The 19,087-nt window shown below is 38.2% G+C and overlaps 2 protein-coding genes across 3 annotated transcripts in view; both read right to left on the bottom strand.

Annotated features, from left to right (window-relative positions):
- Nucleotides 1-4,071, bottom strand: part of LOC106121516 (tRNA dimethylallyltransferase, mitochondrial) — a 140,434-nt gene extending 136,363 nt beyond the window's left edge. Inside the window, exon 1 of the mRNA XM_013317209.1 lies at nucleotides 3,903-4,071. Coding sequence (XP_013172663.1) covers nucleotides 3,903-4,043 — 141 coding nt within the window. The 5' untranslated portion in view covers nucleotides 4,044-4,071. The remainder of the gene's footprint in view (nucleotides 1-3,902) is intronic.
- An 888-nt stretch (nucleotides 4,072-4,959) lies between these two features.
- Myc (bHLH transcription factor Myc) lies at nucleotides 4,960-18,256 on the bottom strand. Of its 2 annotated transcripts, none has more exons than XM_013316807.1 (3): nucleotides 17,954-18,256; nucleotides 15,613-16,292; nucleotides 4,960-8,434 (listed from the first exon to the last, which is right to left on the bottom strand). In XM_013316807.1, the coding sequence occupies exons 2-3, from the start codon at nucleotides 16,157-16,159 to the stop codon at nucleotides 7,902-7,904; spliced, it is 1,080 nt and encodes a 359-aa protein (XP_013172261.1). In that variant the 5' UTR covers nucleotides 16,160-16,292; nucleotides 17,954-18,256; the 3' UTR covers nucleotides 4,960-7,901. The 2 variants fall into 2 exon arrangements, with proteins under 2 accessions (XP_013172261.1, XP_013172262.1); XM_013316808.1 differs by lacking the exon at nucleotides 17,954-18,256 and adding an exon at nucleotides 16,460-16,657.
- Nucleotides 18,257-19,087: the final 831 nt, after the last annotated feature.

Genomic DNA, 19,087 nt, shown 5'->3' with positions numbered 1-19,087 from the left:
TATTGAAATAAATAGTTAATTTAATATTTATTAAACAATCACACCTACCACAAAGGTCGAATATGTTTACGGAAATCTATTGCGACACAAATTATAACTAGTTGACAGATTTGTTTGTAAACATTAGTAGGTCTGGATTTGCTAGAACTTGAATCTTGGCGGCTAAGTCGCTGCGCAGAACACAATTTAAGGTGTACCGAGGCGAAGTTGATCGTGGGCCGCCAAATTCGACGGATAATATGTGCAAGATGGTCCGGTGGTATTCCGAAGGTATATCTGATGTACGGTCCGAAGGTATGTGGCGGAGGTACAGTCCGGTCGGAGAACGCGCACCAAGTTTGGCAGCGGAGGCGCCGCGGGGTGGCACAGCACCCGGCCTTGAACGAGACGACGAACTCGACGGAATGCAAACACGACCGCCGCCTGCCCAATTCGTCAAGTACATGCGCAATATACAGATTAAACTATACAATAAATATTATACTAAATACTACGTGTTTATACGTAAAGTGGTTTTTAATCTGAATTTTATTCAAATCTTATTGGTACATTTGACAAATTCTATAACCTATTAGTAAAGTAAATAACTAAGTAATAAAGCACCTGACAGAGTATTTATTACACTAGTTGTCCGATATCTTGGCAGCTCGTAACTTCGTGCGAGATTCGCAGAACACATTTTAGGTGTAAAGGACTTGTAGCGTAGAAGGGTACTGCGCAGCGCATCGATGACCTTGAGCTGCCCAGATATTTAAAAAATACTATACTTACCAACAGTGTCTATTATAATAGTGAACCCTAACAAACAAAACACTAAACATTAACAAAAACAATATACGCACGATACAAAAGTAACGCATATGTGTTAATGCGACAATTTTAAGTGATGTAAATTTGGAAAAGCGTCTCGCCGCATTTGCACCGTTGCTCTAATCGGATCGTCCTCTGATACGAGTATACCATGGTTTGTGTTACGGTGTGCAAGGCGAACGTGTCTATCAAACTTGTTAACTATATTCCAATAAGAATTGTAAGCAAGAATCACATAATATGAACAGTATACTGATTTTTATCAAAACCCAAAAAATAACTGAATGTAATACGACATATTTTTTTGGGTCGTAACTTAAAAATCTTCGTTGCGTGGTATAGCGTAAAAGGGCGTATTTGTCGTAATGAACTATGTGGGAACTATAATCACATTATAAGATATTATAGCAATCAGAAGATCTTAGCAAAGAAAAAGCGAAAGTTGATTTTACAATATGACTAGAAATTGCGGGAAAGTATGGGAAGCGAAACATCGAAACTGGCCAGCGGCTGGAATCGTTCCAAACAGCTTTCCGGACACACGTCTCAAATGTAACACTAATTGCCACTCCAGTTCACTAACTCAATTTGCTTAATGACATTTATTTATAGAAGAGTGACTAGAATAATTCGCTACTCATGTTTATTATGAAAACCCAACCCTAAACAAGTTTTAATAAAATTACCTAAGTTTCACATAAAAGGTTGTAGCTAAATTATAAAATTAGGATAGTCAAAATGACAAGGCGAAGATATGTTTTGAATTTATGAACTTCGCTTAGTAGGTTAATTACTAAAATTAGTTATCACAGTTTAGCAATTTTATAAATCTCCTTTAAAATCCAAAAAAACATCATTGAAATATTCGTTCATACTAAGATACCTTTTAAACTAATTCTAATTAGAAATGTTTTGCAGATATATTCATTTCTGTAACGTTTTGTTAAAATACTTGGCCGGATGCAAAAGCATATGCAATCCAAACATATACGTCAGCACTCGAGTACTCCAAAATATCTCTTAACAATTTCCAAGGTCTTGTAAGAAGCCGTTTGGCCTAAAAAATGCACCTGTGTTTATTCACACCATAATTTATTGTTGTTTTCAAGCTCTGGAGAGTTTTATCTGCACATTTAGGATATACTATAGTATTAGCTACCCAACTGAAGGCTGCTAGCCATCCCACGATGCGGTGTTATATAATAAAAAGTAGACAAACTCGGCCGGAGTGCAAGTGAAATTCTTTCATAAAGATTTATATGCGTCCCAGTTCTTCAGCTGTGTAACCTAAAAAAATCCTTGTGTCCTAAAAATGTTTTCATTGACTCATTTATTTATGTACTACATAAAAATTCTTATAAGATTTAACTTTTGTCATTAACTTAATATTTGTTGTGATCATCATGAGGTTCGGAGCCTACTGAAAATCAAAAAACATAGTGATACATAGCAGGATTCAAATCCAGGACCTGCAGATTACAAGTCATCTGCTTAACCCCTGAGCCACTGATGCTCCAATGTCCTAATCAATTCTAATTATTGTTGTAAACAGCTCTTACTTTATTTGCCTTTATAATATTCTCTCCGTTCAATTCATCTAAAATATGGAAGGTCTGCAGTACATTCAAGCACAAATAATGTGGTAGCCTACTTTAAAACATATTATGGATGAAATCATAATTATGGGGTTTCGCTGTATTATCAACACTCACATTATCTATGAAAAAGCAAAGACATGAAAAGTGCTCTAAAGAACTGGCTTTATGGATGAAGTCCAAAAAATATATTTGACTCCAGCTGCACGGGACTAAAAAATAAGTAGCATATGTGTTATTTCAGATTATGTTCTACATTTATGCCAAATTTCATCAAGATCCGTTCAGCTGTTTCCGGAGATATCTTCAAACAAACATCCATCTATTGATCCATCTAAACATTCGCTTCCATAATATTATAATAGTAAAAGTAAAGTAATAAGTAATGTTAGTAATATAACAATATACTTATATTGACAACAATTACTTTTATATTTTTTAATTATTTAGGTACAAATATATTCAAGCATCTTCAGAGTATCCTATAAAATTTATTCAAGATCATTACAGCGGGTTAAAAATGAATACAAGCATGCAAACACTATTTTTTATTTATGTACATAAACAATTCTAAGCGGCAAGAACTTGAAGTTATATTCAATTTTTAATGTTTAATTACTTATGTTTATTTGTATTTATAATTCACATATTTTTAGAAGTAATTTATAAATATTGAGCTTGTAAAAATACTAAGCCAAAACATTGAGGTTTTACATCTTTCTGCACAGAACCCATGTCAGTTGGATAATGCCAGGGAGATGATGATTTATTACAGAAAGAAAGGCCTACCCGCATGGTTTCTACAGTATGAACTCCTCATTCCGCTTTAAACAACCTCCTACTATCCATACTAGACATAGTACTTCTGGATGAAAAGTATTCTTATTAGAAAGGACATTTTTAATATATATTGTTAGACCTTACTCATTAGTCCTTTCCCTTCTGACGATGTATCTTCTTGACACATATTTACGGCTATATTTGTTAATTCAATTCATGAATAACATTCACTCAAAATATTTTAAATATGTTTGTTTTCTTACCTAAAAATTTAGATTTTGTAATCAATCACCATTTACTATCAACTAAGCATATTAGTATCCTCTGTTAAATTATTTGAAGACAAGTAGTTTTTGGTTCCTGCAACGCTGTGCAATTGAGAGTACCATCTTTTAGATATAAGTATGTAATATATATTATATCACATTTTCTTTAACAGACTTTGTATATTACTTTTGTAGTTTTGTTTGTCATTTTTAAACAATCTTGTTAAGCAAAAGATTTGTTCCCATATGTTAACAACTTAAAAGGCAATCCACATTTTCTTAGGTTATAAAATCCTTTTTTATATAACTTTCAGGGCTAAAAATTATCAAATAACATTAATTTAGTCAAAAACAAAGCATAGATTACCAACGATCGATAAAAATTGTACTATCGAATAGAAATTACTACTGAACTTCACGTGAAAAACACATTTGAGGTTAGGATACAAACCTGCATTGAATCAGCACTAATAATTTCTGTTTCAAACTTTTGTGCTAATTCCAAGCTTAGTTTCGTTTTCCCAGTTCCTGTTGCACCAAGAATAATCACCATTGGTATTTTAGAGGATATCACAGATCTCAGAGCCATCATAACAACACTTGCACGAACTTCACTTCACCAAAACTAACTTCACAATTGTTATGACAGGTCGCAAACAATTTATTACGTTCCGTTCTTGGCAAAGTCATCGTAGTACTTATATTGTTTTCCTTGTTTTTATGCATGCATCTATCGCATTGTTTATTTATAAACAAACACGATGACTTACATTATTTGAAATCGTATTGTGCAATATTATTACATGTATTATAGAATATTCTTTACATTTACGCAGAACGTATTTCTACATGGATGTGAGGTTTGTCGTATCAATGTCGTATTGAAACTAAAAGTAATTTTGTGACGTATTTAAATCTTGTTAATTATATTATAACAAAGTGCAGAAACAACCAGACACAAAAAAAATCTTTAATTTTTAATTATCCTAGTTGTCGTTATTAAAATTTTCGCATTTTTAGGTAGGCCAATACTTTTGTTTTCTAATTGTGACTTTAACTAATATTTTGTCTTACCTACGTCTCATTTATCCACACACAGCGAGTATTTTTTAAAAATCAAATACCACACTGTTCATGTCATTAGAGTTCCTAATGTAATAATCACCAGTCAAATCATTTATCAAATAAACTGGTGTACTGGTGGGTCTTAAACACCTTTAACTTTTTTTAATGAAGACTAAACTTGCGCTTAGACACGACCTCATCTAATATTAGTTAATGCAGTTGAAAGATGGTAGTTATTATTTAATTGAAATAGAAGTTTTTAACTTCCTAGTTTTGATTGGAACTGTAAATAATATAGATTTGACCATTGTGTTATTTCTTTTTTTTTTCAACCAGTTTAGATGGCCAGGTATTTTTGCTTTTTATAATAGTCACAGTATTACATGTATTTATGTTTATGTATGTAATTGAGGGATAGGAAAAGAGAAAGGTAAACAACAAAATATGAATAAAAACCGTTTATTTTTTTACACCGACCAAGACAGAGCATTAAAAACATCATCACACCAGCGTACCGCACAGGTACATATAAAATCACAGAATCTAAACACTAATTTAGTAGCCGAAAACCCAATTAAAATAAATCGAAAATGTATAAAAATCACAATCGAATAGCCAATGGTTTCTCAACTCTGCCCCGGAACGGCCTTATCATTTATTTCCATATTTAATGATTATCTTAGCATTTCGATATACATAATTAAGGAACAAAAACCAAAGAACTTTTCACATCGTCGTAGTCGTATCTGACGCGATAAGTACAAATGTCCTTTTATACTAACGCCACTTCAAAGATGGCAGGGTGCAAATTTAATGTTAGGCGGAATTTTATTTTGCGTCCTGCACTCTCTGTAGTGGAGTGTGCAGCCACCGCCAGGGGGCGTGCTGCGGCCGGCCACCGCTCACCACTGTTCACCACAACTCACCACCGCTCGCAACACGCCCGATCGACCACCATTAAAAAAATTTACATTCCCCACTGGCCCCGACGGTGGCTAGATGTTAAATCGCTTACGGATACTATACAAATAAAAATTACACAATAGAAATTAAACTATTATTTACTCATCCCAACCTTATTTATAAAAATTTACAAATTGAGTTGCTATGTATGTATATGCTATGTGTAACTTTATTGACCCAAGACGTACCATTTGGCGATGGTGGAAATGTGCCTTGTCACAGTTTGATGTGCATTGATTCGTTAAAACTTCCGTAATCTCGATCTGCCTACCGAATATAAAGCTGTCATCTCTTACATTAAACATTATCTACTGACTTTCCCTTACGCGAAAACTATAGTTTTTAACTGTATGTTATCACCAAATAAGAAACCAATGTTACTTTCAACATAAGCTAAATCATCAATAACTTTATTATTTATGTCAAGTATAACAAAAAAAAATTAAATGCAGGTACAACATTCGAGAATTCGTAACTCTCCCATTAAGAAAAAAAAATTAAACGATTACTAGAAAAAAAAACTCGTTTATAAAAAAAAATCACGTACATCTATGATCTATTTTCTATTATGTACATTTAACAGCTAATGGAAGATAAACTGCAAACCTTTAACAGGATAACTCTAAACCTCCTCGTGTTTCTACTTATTAAAACAACGCTATATCCTACATAATATCTCACAAAAATATTTCTTGCAACTAATTCGAGTATAAACCTAATATTATCTATATATTTATATGTACATAGCAAGGCACATTCCGCACACAATTAAAGCCTTCGAGCGTTCATTCTGCTGACCATGTGCTTTATAATACATCAAACTGCGGATGAAGCCCGGACAGATAGCAAATGTTACTGCGCCCTCGACGCCGGCCAAAATCTAGCGCTTTCACAATCTGACAGCCTGGCTTAACATCTATCGACTTTACAACGAAAGTACATCACTAACTTACTGCAGTAAAATATTATATAAAAGAAAATGCAAAATTTTCTATTAGTAGGTACTATGAGGAACTATTTCGTGGTTATTTTTTTTTAATGTTTATTTTCTTAACGGAAATAAAGTAGTTATAATTGTAATTATGATGTTATTATCAAAATACACAGTCTATGCCATTAAAACGTATACTAGTCACTGAGATTATGTTTCATTGTTTTGAGTCACTGGACTATTTAGCTAAATTGCAGCTACATTTGTTAATCTGTCTAATATTCACAACGTACAAAATAAAGTATCCGTATAAACTAGGTGAAATAATAATGCATATACAATAACGAAGTGCAAATTTGCCTGTAAAACACATTTCTTTAAAATCACTTTTTTCACCGCCGCGCCAAATACACTTCGAGTGACAGTAAAAAGAGCGCGAAATTAATTTGAAAAGCGCGCGTTCCAAGCGTGAACAAAACCATCTTAGTATTAGTCATATGCGTAAAAAGTTTTATGTAAATTACGTGCAATATATAGGCACAAATAATGATTAAAAAATAGTTAAATGGTCCATAATTTCTTCGTTCGTAATGATACATTTAAAATATTGAATCGAGGTCAATGGCGCGACTAAATATAAAAACATTAAGTGTTAAATTTACATGATAACAAAAACCACTAAAAACCGTAAGCAAACTAACCTATGCATATTTTAGACTTACAATAATATCGAGTTAACTATATTTGATATCACTATCCTATTCCCGCACGAGCGCGCGAGACGTGGGATGAAATAGAAAATCCTACGAACCGGGCCGAAAACATATATAGAGGCCAGCACATCCGGAACTTTCTCACGGCCCTCAGCGGCCACCTGCCAGCCTAGCCTACCAAGTCTCCGCCGTCGGCACTACGCCTCTACTCACTCCTATATACAGCACTGACAAACCCAATCGGATACTTCTCTTCTCCTCTCCACCCTACCTCATCTCTTTACACAGAGAAACGCTCAACTAAATCACTTAACGTTTCCGAAACATGTTAAATGTATCTTTGACAATTCAATGGCGATTTCAATATAATCGCAACTATTTTATTAAACAATTTTAAACAATAAGTCGAAAAACATTTCAGAGGTATAAACCAGTCTACGAGTTATCGCAACAGTCTGTAAACTATTATGTTTTATATGAAGTCCTGGGACTCGATTATGCCAGTTTTATGGCTCACTTTGGCACTGCAAAATATCGTTTGAGCAAAACTAACTAGCGGTTATTTATCACTACAACATTCGTACAGAAGCAGAGTAAGCCGTAAAAGCTGACAATTTGATGAAATTTAATGAACTTCCGTCGATTCTTCGAAGACCTAGCGGCGTCATTAATAATACGCATCAGAACAACTTACTAAAGTTAGCGTCCTCAAACATCACGCGGAAGTCTCGGAGAGCCCTCCCTGAACGAACGAACACCGCAGAGAGCGGCCGGCCCCTCAATACACGCGGTAGCGAGAAACCATCATGCGTAGCTTTCTTAGTTTGGCGACCAGTTTGTTCTGCTGCTTCTGTAGGTTCTCTCGCTCGTAGTCGTCCTCGCGCAGCTTCCGGCACAGCGCCGCCGCCTCGCGCAGTATCACCACTTTAGGGGCACGCTCCTTGTCTCTGGTCGCGGGTATTTGCTTCTTGAGTTCATCGAAGAGGTTTTTGAGGCCGATACGGCGCTGGCGCTCCATGTCGTTGTGTATGGAACGGCGCTCTATGTCGGGCGCCTCGGCTTCTGAGTCGGTGTCGGTGTTAGAGCGTCGGCCGCGCCGGCCCGGGCCGCGCGCTTTCCGTCGCGGTACGGAGGCGCTGGGTATGCTTGTCGGTGGTATGAGACGTTTCCTTGCGGCCGGTCGCGGGGTCTGCTGAGGCGAGTACAGGAGGTCCTGGGACGACGACGACCGAGAGTACGAGTCACGCGACTGCGTGGTGCCCGGCAAAGGCTGATGAGTCGTACCGAGCGACACCACGTCGATTTCCTCCTCTGCAACAATAGAGAAACAGTTTATTCTATTGAACCTTAAATATTAACACGGCAATTAAAAATGCAATTAGTATATTTTTTATCTCCTAGAACGGTATTGTTATCTAGCGATGCGAGCGCCGAGTACGGTTTGGCGTTCGTTTATTTGTATTGCAAATTAAAACCCGCATTAACAGTTTCATAGCTCGCATGCTTTCATTCATGCAACGACCGTAATGTTCGCATCACCATAAAAGGCGGGCGATCGCCGTAGCGTCGTCTATATACAATTGCGGGTCTAGATGTGATGTAGGGATGCGGCTGCAGTAGTCAGGTGGGAGGCGCTGGCACGGCGAGGGGGAGGCGTGCGGGGGTAGGCAGGGGGTCGAGGGCGTCGACCCCGGCGTACTACCGCAGCGTCTGTGGACATCGATCCGGACGCCGACGTCACGGGCGTTCGCGCCAAAACTAGAGCGCGTGCGCGGCGTATACTGCAGCGTCCGCACTCAATGGACGCCCGTCCGACGGCGCGGACTCGCCTAGCGCGTCGCCATCGGCTGTCGAACCCAATGACGGTAGAGAGGAGCTTCATTAGTACATCGGTGAGCACGCTCCCTCGGCGCAGACACGCGAGCGATTCGAGACCAGTAAAACCTGTTACTGTTGCTAGGGCACAATCGCGTAGCAACAGGCGAACGCAGTTTGCCGTTTCGGAATGGATAACTAGTTTTTTCTTTACTGAATATAAATGTGAGAGACGTACGGAGTCGATGGCGTCAATGGTAACTGCCTCAACACGGGCGCCTCTCTCTTATAATGTACCTGCATTCTCTAGAATCGAAGCCATAGGACTAGGACTCCCAAATGAGCAGGATAAAATTAATCTTTTATCTCACAATTTACATAATGATGTCATTAACAGATGTAATAATGAATGGAAGCGGTAATGGGCGTAGAGTACTCGCTCGACGGATGTAGTCCTACTACTTACGTATCGTGTTTACTATGCTGGGCCAATTTCGCGGAAAATCGGTATTCGACAGCGCTATCTCGTTACGCGAACGAATAATTATGTCAGCGGTTCCCGCAATCCAGATCGCCCGAGTGAACGCAATCGCCCGAGTCCGCACCCGTGAATTTCCGATTAGATTTTAAGGCGTTGAAAATAGAAACCGGTCACGTGGGCAGCTGTTTAAGCAGTCCAAGGACGAAAGTTGCGAAACATACGCGAAACTGAGCATTCGCGATAGACGACCTCGGCGGCAATGGAATAACGCCGACGCGCGCGATCTTTTCGTCGGTTCCGCATAGTAACACGGCTTATCGTACGCGCCGCATTCGTCCTGCGTATATGATCTGTGTGACGCGCGGCAGTGGGCGCGGGGTATCCATTGTGTGGGAAGTAGATTCGCACATCGCAATTTTCTCTTTCCCTGGCGCCGAGGCGATTAACAACCGACGGTCGGTATTATTTTCAGCGTGTAAGCCACACCGGCCGCATTGTCGCCGCCGGCTCCGTTCTAGCGCGTACCTAACCAGTTACTACTTATTTTACTCACCTAACACGTGATTTCAAATGTCGCGTCTCACATTAAATCACTGCAGATAGTCTGTAGTAATGTAACGTTTGGAAAACCCGAGTGTGTCAGAGCCTTAAATAGATTTGTGTGTCAACAAATCTTAAATTTTAATACTTAACATGTAATAAAGTTCGATGATATGGTATCTACATTGTTAGCCCACTCGATATTAGTCACAATTCCTAGGCTCTGTCTACGTCTGCGCCGTGAGAAATACAATGAGTCATTCAACTGCATTGCCAATTACTTGCTTAGACCCACATTGAGCAATCGGCACATTAATATTTACAACTGAAATACTATCTTAGTCATTACAACAACGTAAATCACATAAAGTACAACTATATTCCTCTATAAACTACACTCATTAAAAATAATGATAAAACCTTGTAAGAATACATAATGAAGATATTAAAAACAACCTTATATTTCAGTTTGCCTACTGATAATTTTTACTTATAGAAATATTTTATATAAAGCCATAATTTCATATGTTTTATCTTAAATTAATATTGCATAGTAGCAGTTGTATTGGTAATATGTGGAACTAATACAAATAAATTGAATTCTGGGCTACGAGTGCGATAGGGCGCGGCAGCAATACATTTCAGTTCACACAGTAACCACGTTCCGATTTCATAAATACGATACAAGATTTAGTTCTACTAATTGATTGATATGAATTATTCTGTATCTTTTTTAATCGGTACGTCTCAAACATTATATCCGTAAGGGTTTTATTGTGAAGTCGAGACGGATGACCCGCAAGGCGCTCGCCACGCTCTAAAGCCCCAGGCCAAGTTCACTGGCATTTGAACGCGTTAATTAAAAATTTTCATGACGTGCGCGCGATGCACGCTATCTTATACAGCAAGTTCACAAATCAAACCACGAACTGCCTCAGAATTAGATCATTCGGAGTTTGCACAGTAAAAGTAATGGACTATCAAAAGTCCGCGAAATATTGATAATTATAAAGGTGCGCCTCTATCAGTTGTATTACGATATCAATTTTATTCCTCGATGGGATTTTAAATGATAATCGATACGATTATTGTGCGAATTTATAACAGCCTTGAAAGTATTTAATCTGCGATAAGAAGTCGCGTGAGCGCGGCAAAATAAATTTTCAATTCGACACATCCTGTACATTGGAGTACCGCTGAACGATAATAAGCTTAAGAGACCATAACTGTGGCCGCAGCTTATGTTTTTATTGTTTTCTCATTACTGCTGGAGCCCTAAATGGAAATCGGTTACGTCAAACTGAAGGTACCATCCCACAGATCGATGGATTGCGACTTGTAAGGTATATTAATAGTCTCGAGTAGGAACGTAATATGGCGATCGAATCCATCGCTGACCCGATCGTCTGTGTATTTTCGGCGTATTACGCAACCGAGAAAAGTCGGTCATCTAGGCAGTGGCGGGTGTACGAGACCGGCCGCCTTCTAAATCAGGCAGTGATAATTTATGGGCCGAGGTATGATGGCGGATCGATTGGGCGTACGGCCTTGGTTTGTATGAAGTTCACGGGCGACTGTTTGACGTAGAAAAAAGCTAACAAACCAACGAACCAACGATTGAGTGCTAATGAACGAGAGAATGTAACCGGATTTCAATATTGAGTATGTTATCTTTTGGTGATACTAGAAATATTTAATACAGAAAGAGAATAAGACTAATTTCAACAGAGATCCATTAAAATGATACTGTCAAAATATTGATATAAAATTTATTTGAGGGTAGTTTTTAAAATGTTTAAAATCCTCAAATCGACTTATTTAAAATCGACATTAAAACGTAAATGTCAATCGATTAATAATACGACATATAAACGAGACGTTAATGGTTATCAAAGAAATCTTGTTGCGTCATTTTAATCGTCTATGTATTTATGGCCCCATCCAAAAACACGTGATGATAAAATCAATATTAAATATACTAATTAATGGAAGTCTGAAAACTCATATATAAATTAAAAACATTTTAAATTAATCAAACGTGAGACAAATTGAATAAAATCCACTGAACTATCAAAAGATTTGTTCTTAAAATTGTTGCCATGTTTCGTTTCTACACATCGAAATTTTATAGCTTTTAAATTATTCCGCTTTGCTAATTCTGGTAATACATATTATAATAGATTGCACGACCTACATAGACTCGCTAAACAGTGTTGCTATCCGCGACAAAACTACTAATTTATGGAAAAATTGAGAGATATGGGATTTAGATTATAATTTTTTTTATTATTAAATAATCATTAGGTCGGAAAGATCAAGGTGAAATTGTAAATTATCTGGTTGTCGAGTTGATATCACGTGGTTATTGTAAGATATTTTTGATAAGACAATACAAATTTATGCCAGTCGGACGACTGCGTAACCGTTATCGAACTTGATGTTTGATGCTCGAAGGCCGCGGGATCGAAGCGATATTTACCAAACTGAGCCTCCGTTCAAGGCTTTTTATGTACTTGTACCCATCTTCAATCGTCTTCTATTTTATCTTTATTAGTTAAAAGGAAAGATTTGTATTTTTGTATGTAACGAATTAATTCAAAAACGAATTGATCGATTTAAAAACTGATTTTGCCATTAGAAAGCTATATTAGCACTGAGTATAACTGAGGCTTTATAACTAAAATACTTGTTTTAATTCCGCGCTGTTGAAGTTGCGTTCTATAACTATTTCTAAGTTGCCAGTGCATTCTTTCTTTCCATAGCTTTATTCTTCTTTTCTTTAGACTTAACGATCTTTTTTCGAATTGTATTTGACAGAAGTACATGTTTTTAAGTACTTTACAAACTACAAATTTGTCGTACACAGTAGCGAACGCGTCGAGGAATGTAAGTCGGCACTTCCACGTTTCATTTAACGTCACATAACTTTTTTTTATCGCGATTTGAAATATTTACACACACATATATAGCGATCGTTTAAAACAATATCTAACAATTCAGCGCGATAACGACAAGGTCGCTCCCACTACAGCGAACATACTACAGTGGGACATTTGTATTTTACGACTTGCAACACTACGGCAACGAAGCCGGTGACTGCGACAACTTATCGTGAATTGATAATGAATTGTACATTAAACGCTTTACTGTCCGACAAACCATCAAACACACACACATATTCAGTTAAGAATCGAATGTTTTTTTTACGTATTTAACCGAGAAAAACCCGATAGAACTAATGACACCATTCGATCGCTCTCATAACCATTTATGTCACTCAACGGTCGGATAAATCTCGTACTAATTTCCGCATTAATATCAGTAGAATCTTGTACTCTGTACAATAGTTCTGGTTGAAAACTGGGCTTCTTAACTAAGACTATATAACAATATGTAGGTCAGTTTCAAACGCGGCATAAGAACTTGCAAATCGCGTTATCTATGCAGCGGAGAACATTCACATCGCTTGTTGGTAGAACCAATATAATTTTTTTTATAAATACAATATAAAAATAGATTTAGTTAGTACATGGAACCTGCGTCAAATAAGTATTTTGAGCAGATGTTCTGAGTTTCTAAGATACGACAAAATTAAATTCATACTGTTGCTAAAGAATGAACTATGTTAACCAAATATTTAATCAAGTGATTATATTTAACATTGCTTAGTAAGTATTTACGTCAGTATTCAAAAATAGATCAGCTGTTCTGTCGCCGTTCGCGAAAAGTACGAAATCGTAAGCGCAGTTGTCGGCCCCGACACGGTTCCGAGCAATGTTTGGGGGGCGCCTAAAACCGGATCTAGTGCCCTGAATTGCCCTTAAAGGAACTTAACAATTCTATAGCGCAGCCACTGCCCCACTTACTTAACGGGACCTAGAATTTAAATGTCATAAATCACAATCTCGGCCGCGCAATCTGTCAAGATAAAACACAGGTCAAAAGCACCTAGAGCTGTTTAACTCGGTTATCTGTCTAAAGTTTATTAGGTTAGCCGCTTTTATAATTATAGCGGCCGGCAATAGCTAGCTAGCGTTATTGCAAAATTACACGAAGTTTTTCAACAAAAAGAGCCATAAAACTAGTGACCCGAAATTTTGTCGGATAGCTTAATTCGATACATGGCGCAGAAAATAACTCAATTTTATTCTGTGATAAGTTACATGTGTATCTAACTAAATACTAGTTACCGCTGCAAAAAGTACGTGTAATAACATTCAATAATTAATGGTACAGTTTTGTCGCAACATTTTTGCGCGGGAAAATGAATCTATTGAGTTCGCAGCAGGCGCGCTCCTCGGCGTATGGCGCGATAAAACTGAGCATGCGTCGTAAATTTGGCGCGGCTGCTAGTGATGCGATACGGACCGTTACCAATCTTTTAATTGACTCCGTCAGAGTTATTAATATCGCATTGTTTTATAGAAAATAAAATAGATTAGAATGTAGCTTTGCAGCGAATACCTCATTAGGCGATTTCACTGTCGCGAATTATCGACTGTCTATGAATTGTGATCCGGCCGGACTAGAAGCGGGCGTACCGCGTTCCGAACCGGTCCGGTGACCGGTGACCGGCCAGCCGAGCTCCACTTCAATGAGATTCCATTTCATTCCGTCGCATTCTTGCGCGACTAACGGACAACTCGATGCGAGAATGTCGCGGTGAATGCGAACATCGATATTTTTAACTCGTCACTTAACATAATTGACAATTAAAAAGAATAAAATAAAAAACATTTTTTTACGATTCTAACGGTGCAACAAGTGCATCGTAAACGAATGCGAGCCACGATGCGACCTCACACGCAGCAATCGATGATAGCTAAAGTGCAAATAGATAACGTAACATTGTAGTCGTAGTAATGATGCACTCGTGTAGCGTGCACCGAGGTCGAGAGTCACAACTGTAAATATTATTAACCCATGTGTCGTTACGTACGTTACGTACTTCCCGCCAAAATTGAGTAAACGAGACAATCTAATTAACCGATCTGCAGACGATTGAAATACATTAACAGTCAGACAATGACAGATTCATTGCGTTCGAACTTTGCACCGATGACATTTGAACGTCGCCGTTTTAATCGAATGCGGTTCAGATGTGGACCAACTATTCGTAATTATAGAGTCCCTCGGGATGAGCAGGATGCTCTGACATTAAGGAAGGTTGGTACGTTCAAGGTCGGCGAGGTTCCGGAAGGCGCGAGTGCGTCTAGCCGGGCGGGCGGGGGGCGAGCTGTGCGGGGCGAGGAGCCGGGTCGATACTCCCAGTTTCCGCGCTCGCAGAATTACGCCTGCGTCCTCCTCTCATCTTGTACCGCCGCCGTCTTACTCAATTATATATCATAACATTTCACTATTAGATTTACTCATTAACACTACACTTATCGTTGAAGAAAAGGGAGAATCAGAAATAAATCGGTGTACTTATCGAAAATCTCGCTTTGAAAAATTTATTATACGATATCGTACAATAGAAAATATGTCAAGTATTGACGAAGGTATGCATCGATTATTTGGGTACGTTGAAATAACGAGATTTTTTTTTATAAAAATCATCAAAAGTAACTTATACCTACCACTGCGATACCTAACTTAAGATCTAGGTCACGAAAGATTTAGACTATATTATTCTGAAGAATATAAAACATACCTGATTCACAAGAGTCAGACGGCGTCTGCACTCCGAGGTAGTCAATGCGTTGTCTTGCTATGGTGTAGGAGTGGTCGGCGGCCACGGCGGCGGAGTCGCGTACCAGCCGGCGTGCGGCACTCGCTACGTCCACCACATGCTCGAACGGGTATTGCTGTTCGTCACCGTCCAGTGAAGGCGGAGTTTCAGGTCGAGGTGGTGAGATGTCCCGCCGCAACAGGCTCTGGCCCGGCGTCGCAGATATCAAGTCCGTTGGCACAAATGTGTTGGACGGGTGCACCGCCGAATCCACGCAAGATCCCGCCCACATACAATCGTGGTGCACGATGTTATCTTTGTGGTCCTCCGGACTGTCCGGTATCCGCCAGTCCGGGTCGCTGTCGTCCAGGCTGTCCGGGTTAGACGGCGGTACAAAGTCCAGCTGGTCCTCCTCGTAGTCTACTTGCGTCCAGAACTCGGACGTTGAAGCCATCTCCATCGTCACCTCATCCAATGTCTCCCAGATGTCAAACTGCAGTATGTTGGGGTCGAGGATCGGTGGCGACATTTTTATTTTTTTTCTTCTTCTTTCTTTATATAAACTAAAATACTAACTAGTTTTAAAGCTACGACGAAGTTTTTGATATCACAGAGCCCCTTATCACAAGGACGATGCGCGCGATGGGTCCTACGCACACCGTCTGCAACAAAAAGAAATACTTGTTTTAGAATTATTAAAATAATTTATGTATTGGTAACGCAAATGGTTAGGAGTCCGACAAATCATACTGATATCGAATAATAGGATTGTTTAAAATATTAAAACTGAAAATTAAAGCTACACACACTACATATTTAATTGCATTACCTAATTATTGCACATCGTTCACAATTAAAGTACCTTATTTATTTATTTTATGATTGAAATAAATTAAATTCACTGTTAACTATCAAACTTAAAAACTTTAGAAAATGTTAAAAACCAAAACAGATATTCGTAACACAAGGGGTGTTGACCCCCTTGTATTTACAAACAAATCCCGTTAGAGCACCAAGTCGGGGAGCGGGAAGTGTCCACCTCGGTGTCCAAAACAAGACTGAAGGCGGGATACGAGAACGAACTGTTTTAAAGGGTACTTTGGCCTTGAGGCTTATTCCAATTCTTACAAAAATTAGCTATTATCCTTGGAGTACCATCCCCGCATATTTTTTACAATCTACCTGGATGTCGACGGTAGTGATTCCACGAACAATCGTCAATGCCAGGTAGACGGCTACGACTTGTAAAAAGAGCATTTGTTTACAAGCGCAGAATGGCGCGAAAACATAGTGTTTACCAATACAGCGACTCTGCGCGCCTTTTTACACTTCAATTGAATTCCACACACAAAATAGAAGAAATTTTTCCATACACTCTTGTATTTAATAGTAGTAAAATTTTGTTATGAAGTATTTTTATTATTATAAAAATATATAACATTCGGTTTGTGTCAATTTTGCAACATTTTATGAGACTTATTATTTGTTTAAATTAGTTTTCTAAAATTGACAAATAAGCAAAATATAACAATTCATGGAAATATTTTTTTTTCGCTATTAATATTGATTTTATCCAAATAATGACTAAAATGTGCGATAAAAATTTTTGTACCGACATAAAAGTTCACAGATATTAAAAATTTTAATATCTTTTCTTATATTTTTTAATTGACATTTTTTATTTTTAAAAATTACATAATATACTACTTAGGATGAATTTTGCTTTATATTATGCAATTCATGTTTCTGCACTTCATGCAACATTGACATTCAATATAATATTGTGAAATGTGAAATATTATGAAATTAAATTACAACTTCAATAATTATAAATCGTAACAAATATTGAAAAATAAGTTTTAAATAACCGAAATTGTTTTGTATGTCGAAAATTATTTTCATTTATAAAATTACTATAATTTAATTAAATTTATTATTTTTAACATAACGTCGTAATTATTTTATATACTGCACGAGATTCTTATTTTATTACTTTTAATGGTTAAGTTTCCTAACAAAAAATTATTATTGTGCAATGCATTAAATGAAATAGGCATAATTTAAAAGAGAGTTAAAATTATAATGAAATTCTGTTTTACCCGCGGCAATAGTTACGGCAATGTAAGGAATTTGGGCGCCTGGTTTTCGCAGAAACGCTAACAAGCCGAAGTTCATTTCATAGTCGGCAACGCCCCGCCGACAACTAATACGCTATAAACCTATAAAATAACTACCCGCACCTGTTGATGCTTTTTTAAACAATATTAAATTGCTGAACAATGTTGATGAATGACACTTTAGCAATAGGAATAAAATAGCTCACCGAAAAGTTTGTGCAAAACGCGATCCGACTGGGGCCGGCGAGTTACACAATTTCACACAGAATTCTTCAGAATCTTCGACAAAGTTTTTTCCGTACACACTGCGTAACACTCACTGAGAATATGCGGTTGGTTATACAGTGTAAATTAAATACGGTACTTCTTCCGAGACCTCCTATTGAGTTTGTCAGACACTGAAACATTATTCGGGTGCCGGCCGGTTCTAAGGACAGCCGCGCGTGCTATTCGGGTGGCGCCGTGGACACGACTAGTTGGCGAAGCGCGAGGTGGCGAGCGAGTAGCGGCAGCGGCCGCTCTCGCGCTCCGGGCTTTGACGCGGCGCCCCCTCCGCGCCGAAGCCGCTCGCGGCGCCCCGCACCTCTGCCGGCCCGGCTAATTCGTTGCCATTCACGAAATCCTCTGAAAATACGCTTCGTCCTGTCGATTTTGTATAACACATATGTTCACATATCAATTCTACATGCGGTCACATAGTTTTTATGTTGTAGAAGCGCATAAATACCGAATAATGTCATAAAATATGTTGCGACTCGCGCCTCACAAGTGCTCGGGGAAGGAAATCAGCGCATCGACGTTACGTTGCGTTTGTATGTGTGTGTAATGGTCGGCTGTGTGAGTAAGGTGCGGTTTCTGACGCTGTGGGAGGAAAATCGAGGCGAGCGCTGGTCGCCGGCCGGCTCTCCGCTAGCGCTAGCTGTCGTGTCCTCTCCTCACTCGGCCGCCGGTCTTTCTCTGGCTAGAACGTTTGTTGTATTGTTTTTCACAGCTGCCGCTATCGGAGCTAGTCAGTCGACATTCCTAAGATCGAGGCTTATGGCGCGAAGCAGAAATACCTGAGCGATTCTGATGAATTGGCGCGTATTATTTATTGAGCGCTTGCATTGCAAACAATTAGGGCTCATAGTCGTAAAATGTACTTAGCTTTGCATTGTACGGTTAGTTCTGCACTATAAAATGCAACTTTACGTACGGAATAGAGTAGAAACCTACTTAAATGCTTACATATAAAGAAATAATGTATTAGACATTGGAAAAATATGACCGTTATATTTCAATAAACAAAATTAATAATCTTTATAGCCCGATACATACGCAAACTTCATTTCCCGCTTTTA

This window comes from Papilio xuthus, unplaced genomic scaffold (assembly GCF_000836235.2).
Source record: "Papilio xuthus unplaced genomic scaffold, Pxut_1.1 DF826945.1, whole genome shotgun sequence".
NCBI classification, from domain to species: Eukaryota; Metazoa; Arthropoda; class Insecta; order Lepidoptera; family Papilionidae; genus Papilio; species Papilio xuthus.
This window is presented reverse-complemented; position numbering and strand designations above follow the sequence as displayed.

Excerpts from the sequence above, each read along its gene's own strand:
- Myc (XM_013316807.1), bottom strand. The coding sequence starts at position 16,159 with ATGTCGCCACCGATCCTCGACCCCAACATACTGCAGTTTGACATCTGG. Across the intron at positions 8,435-15,612 it reads GTCTGACTCTTGTGAATCAG|AGGAGGAAATCGACGTGGTG; the intron begins GTATGTTTTATA and ends CTATTGTTGCAG.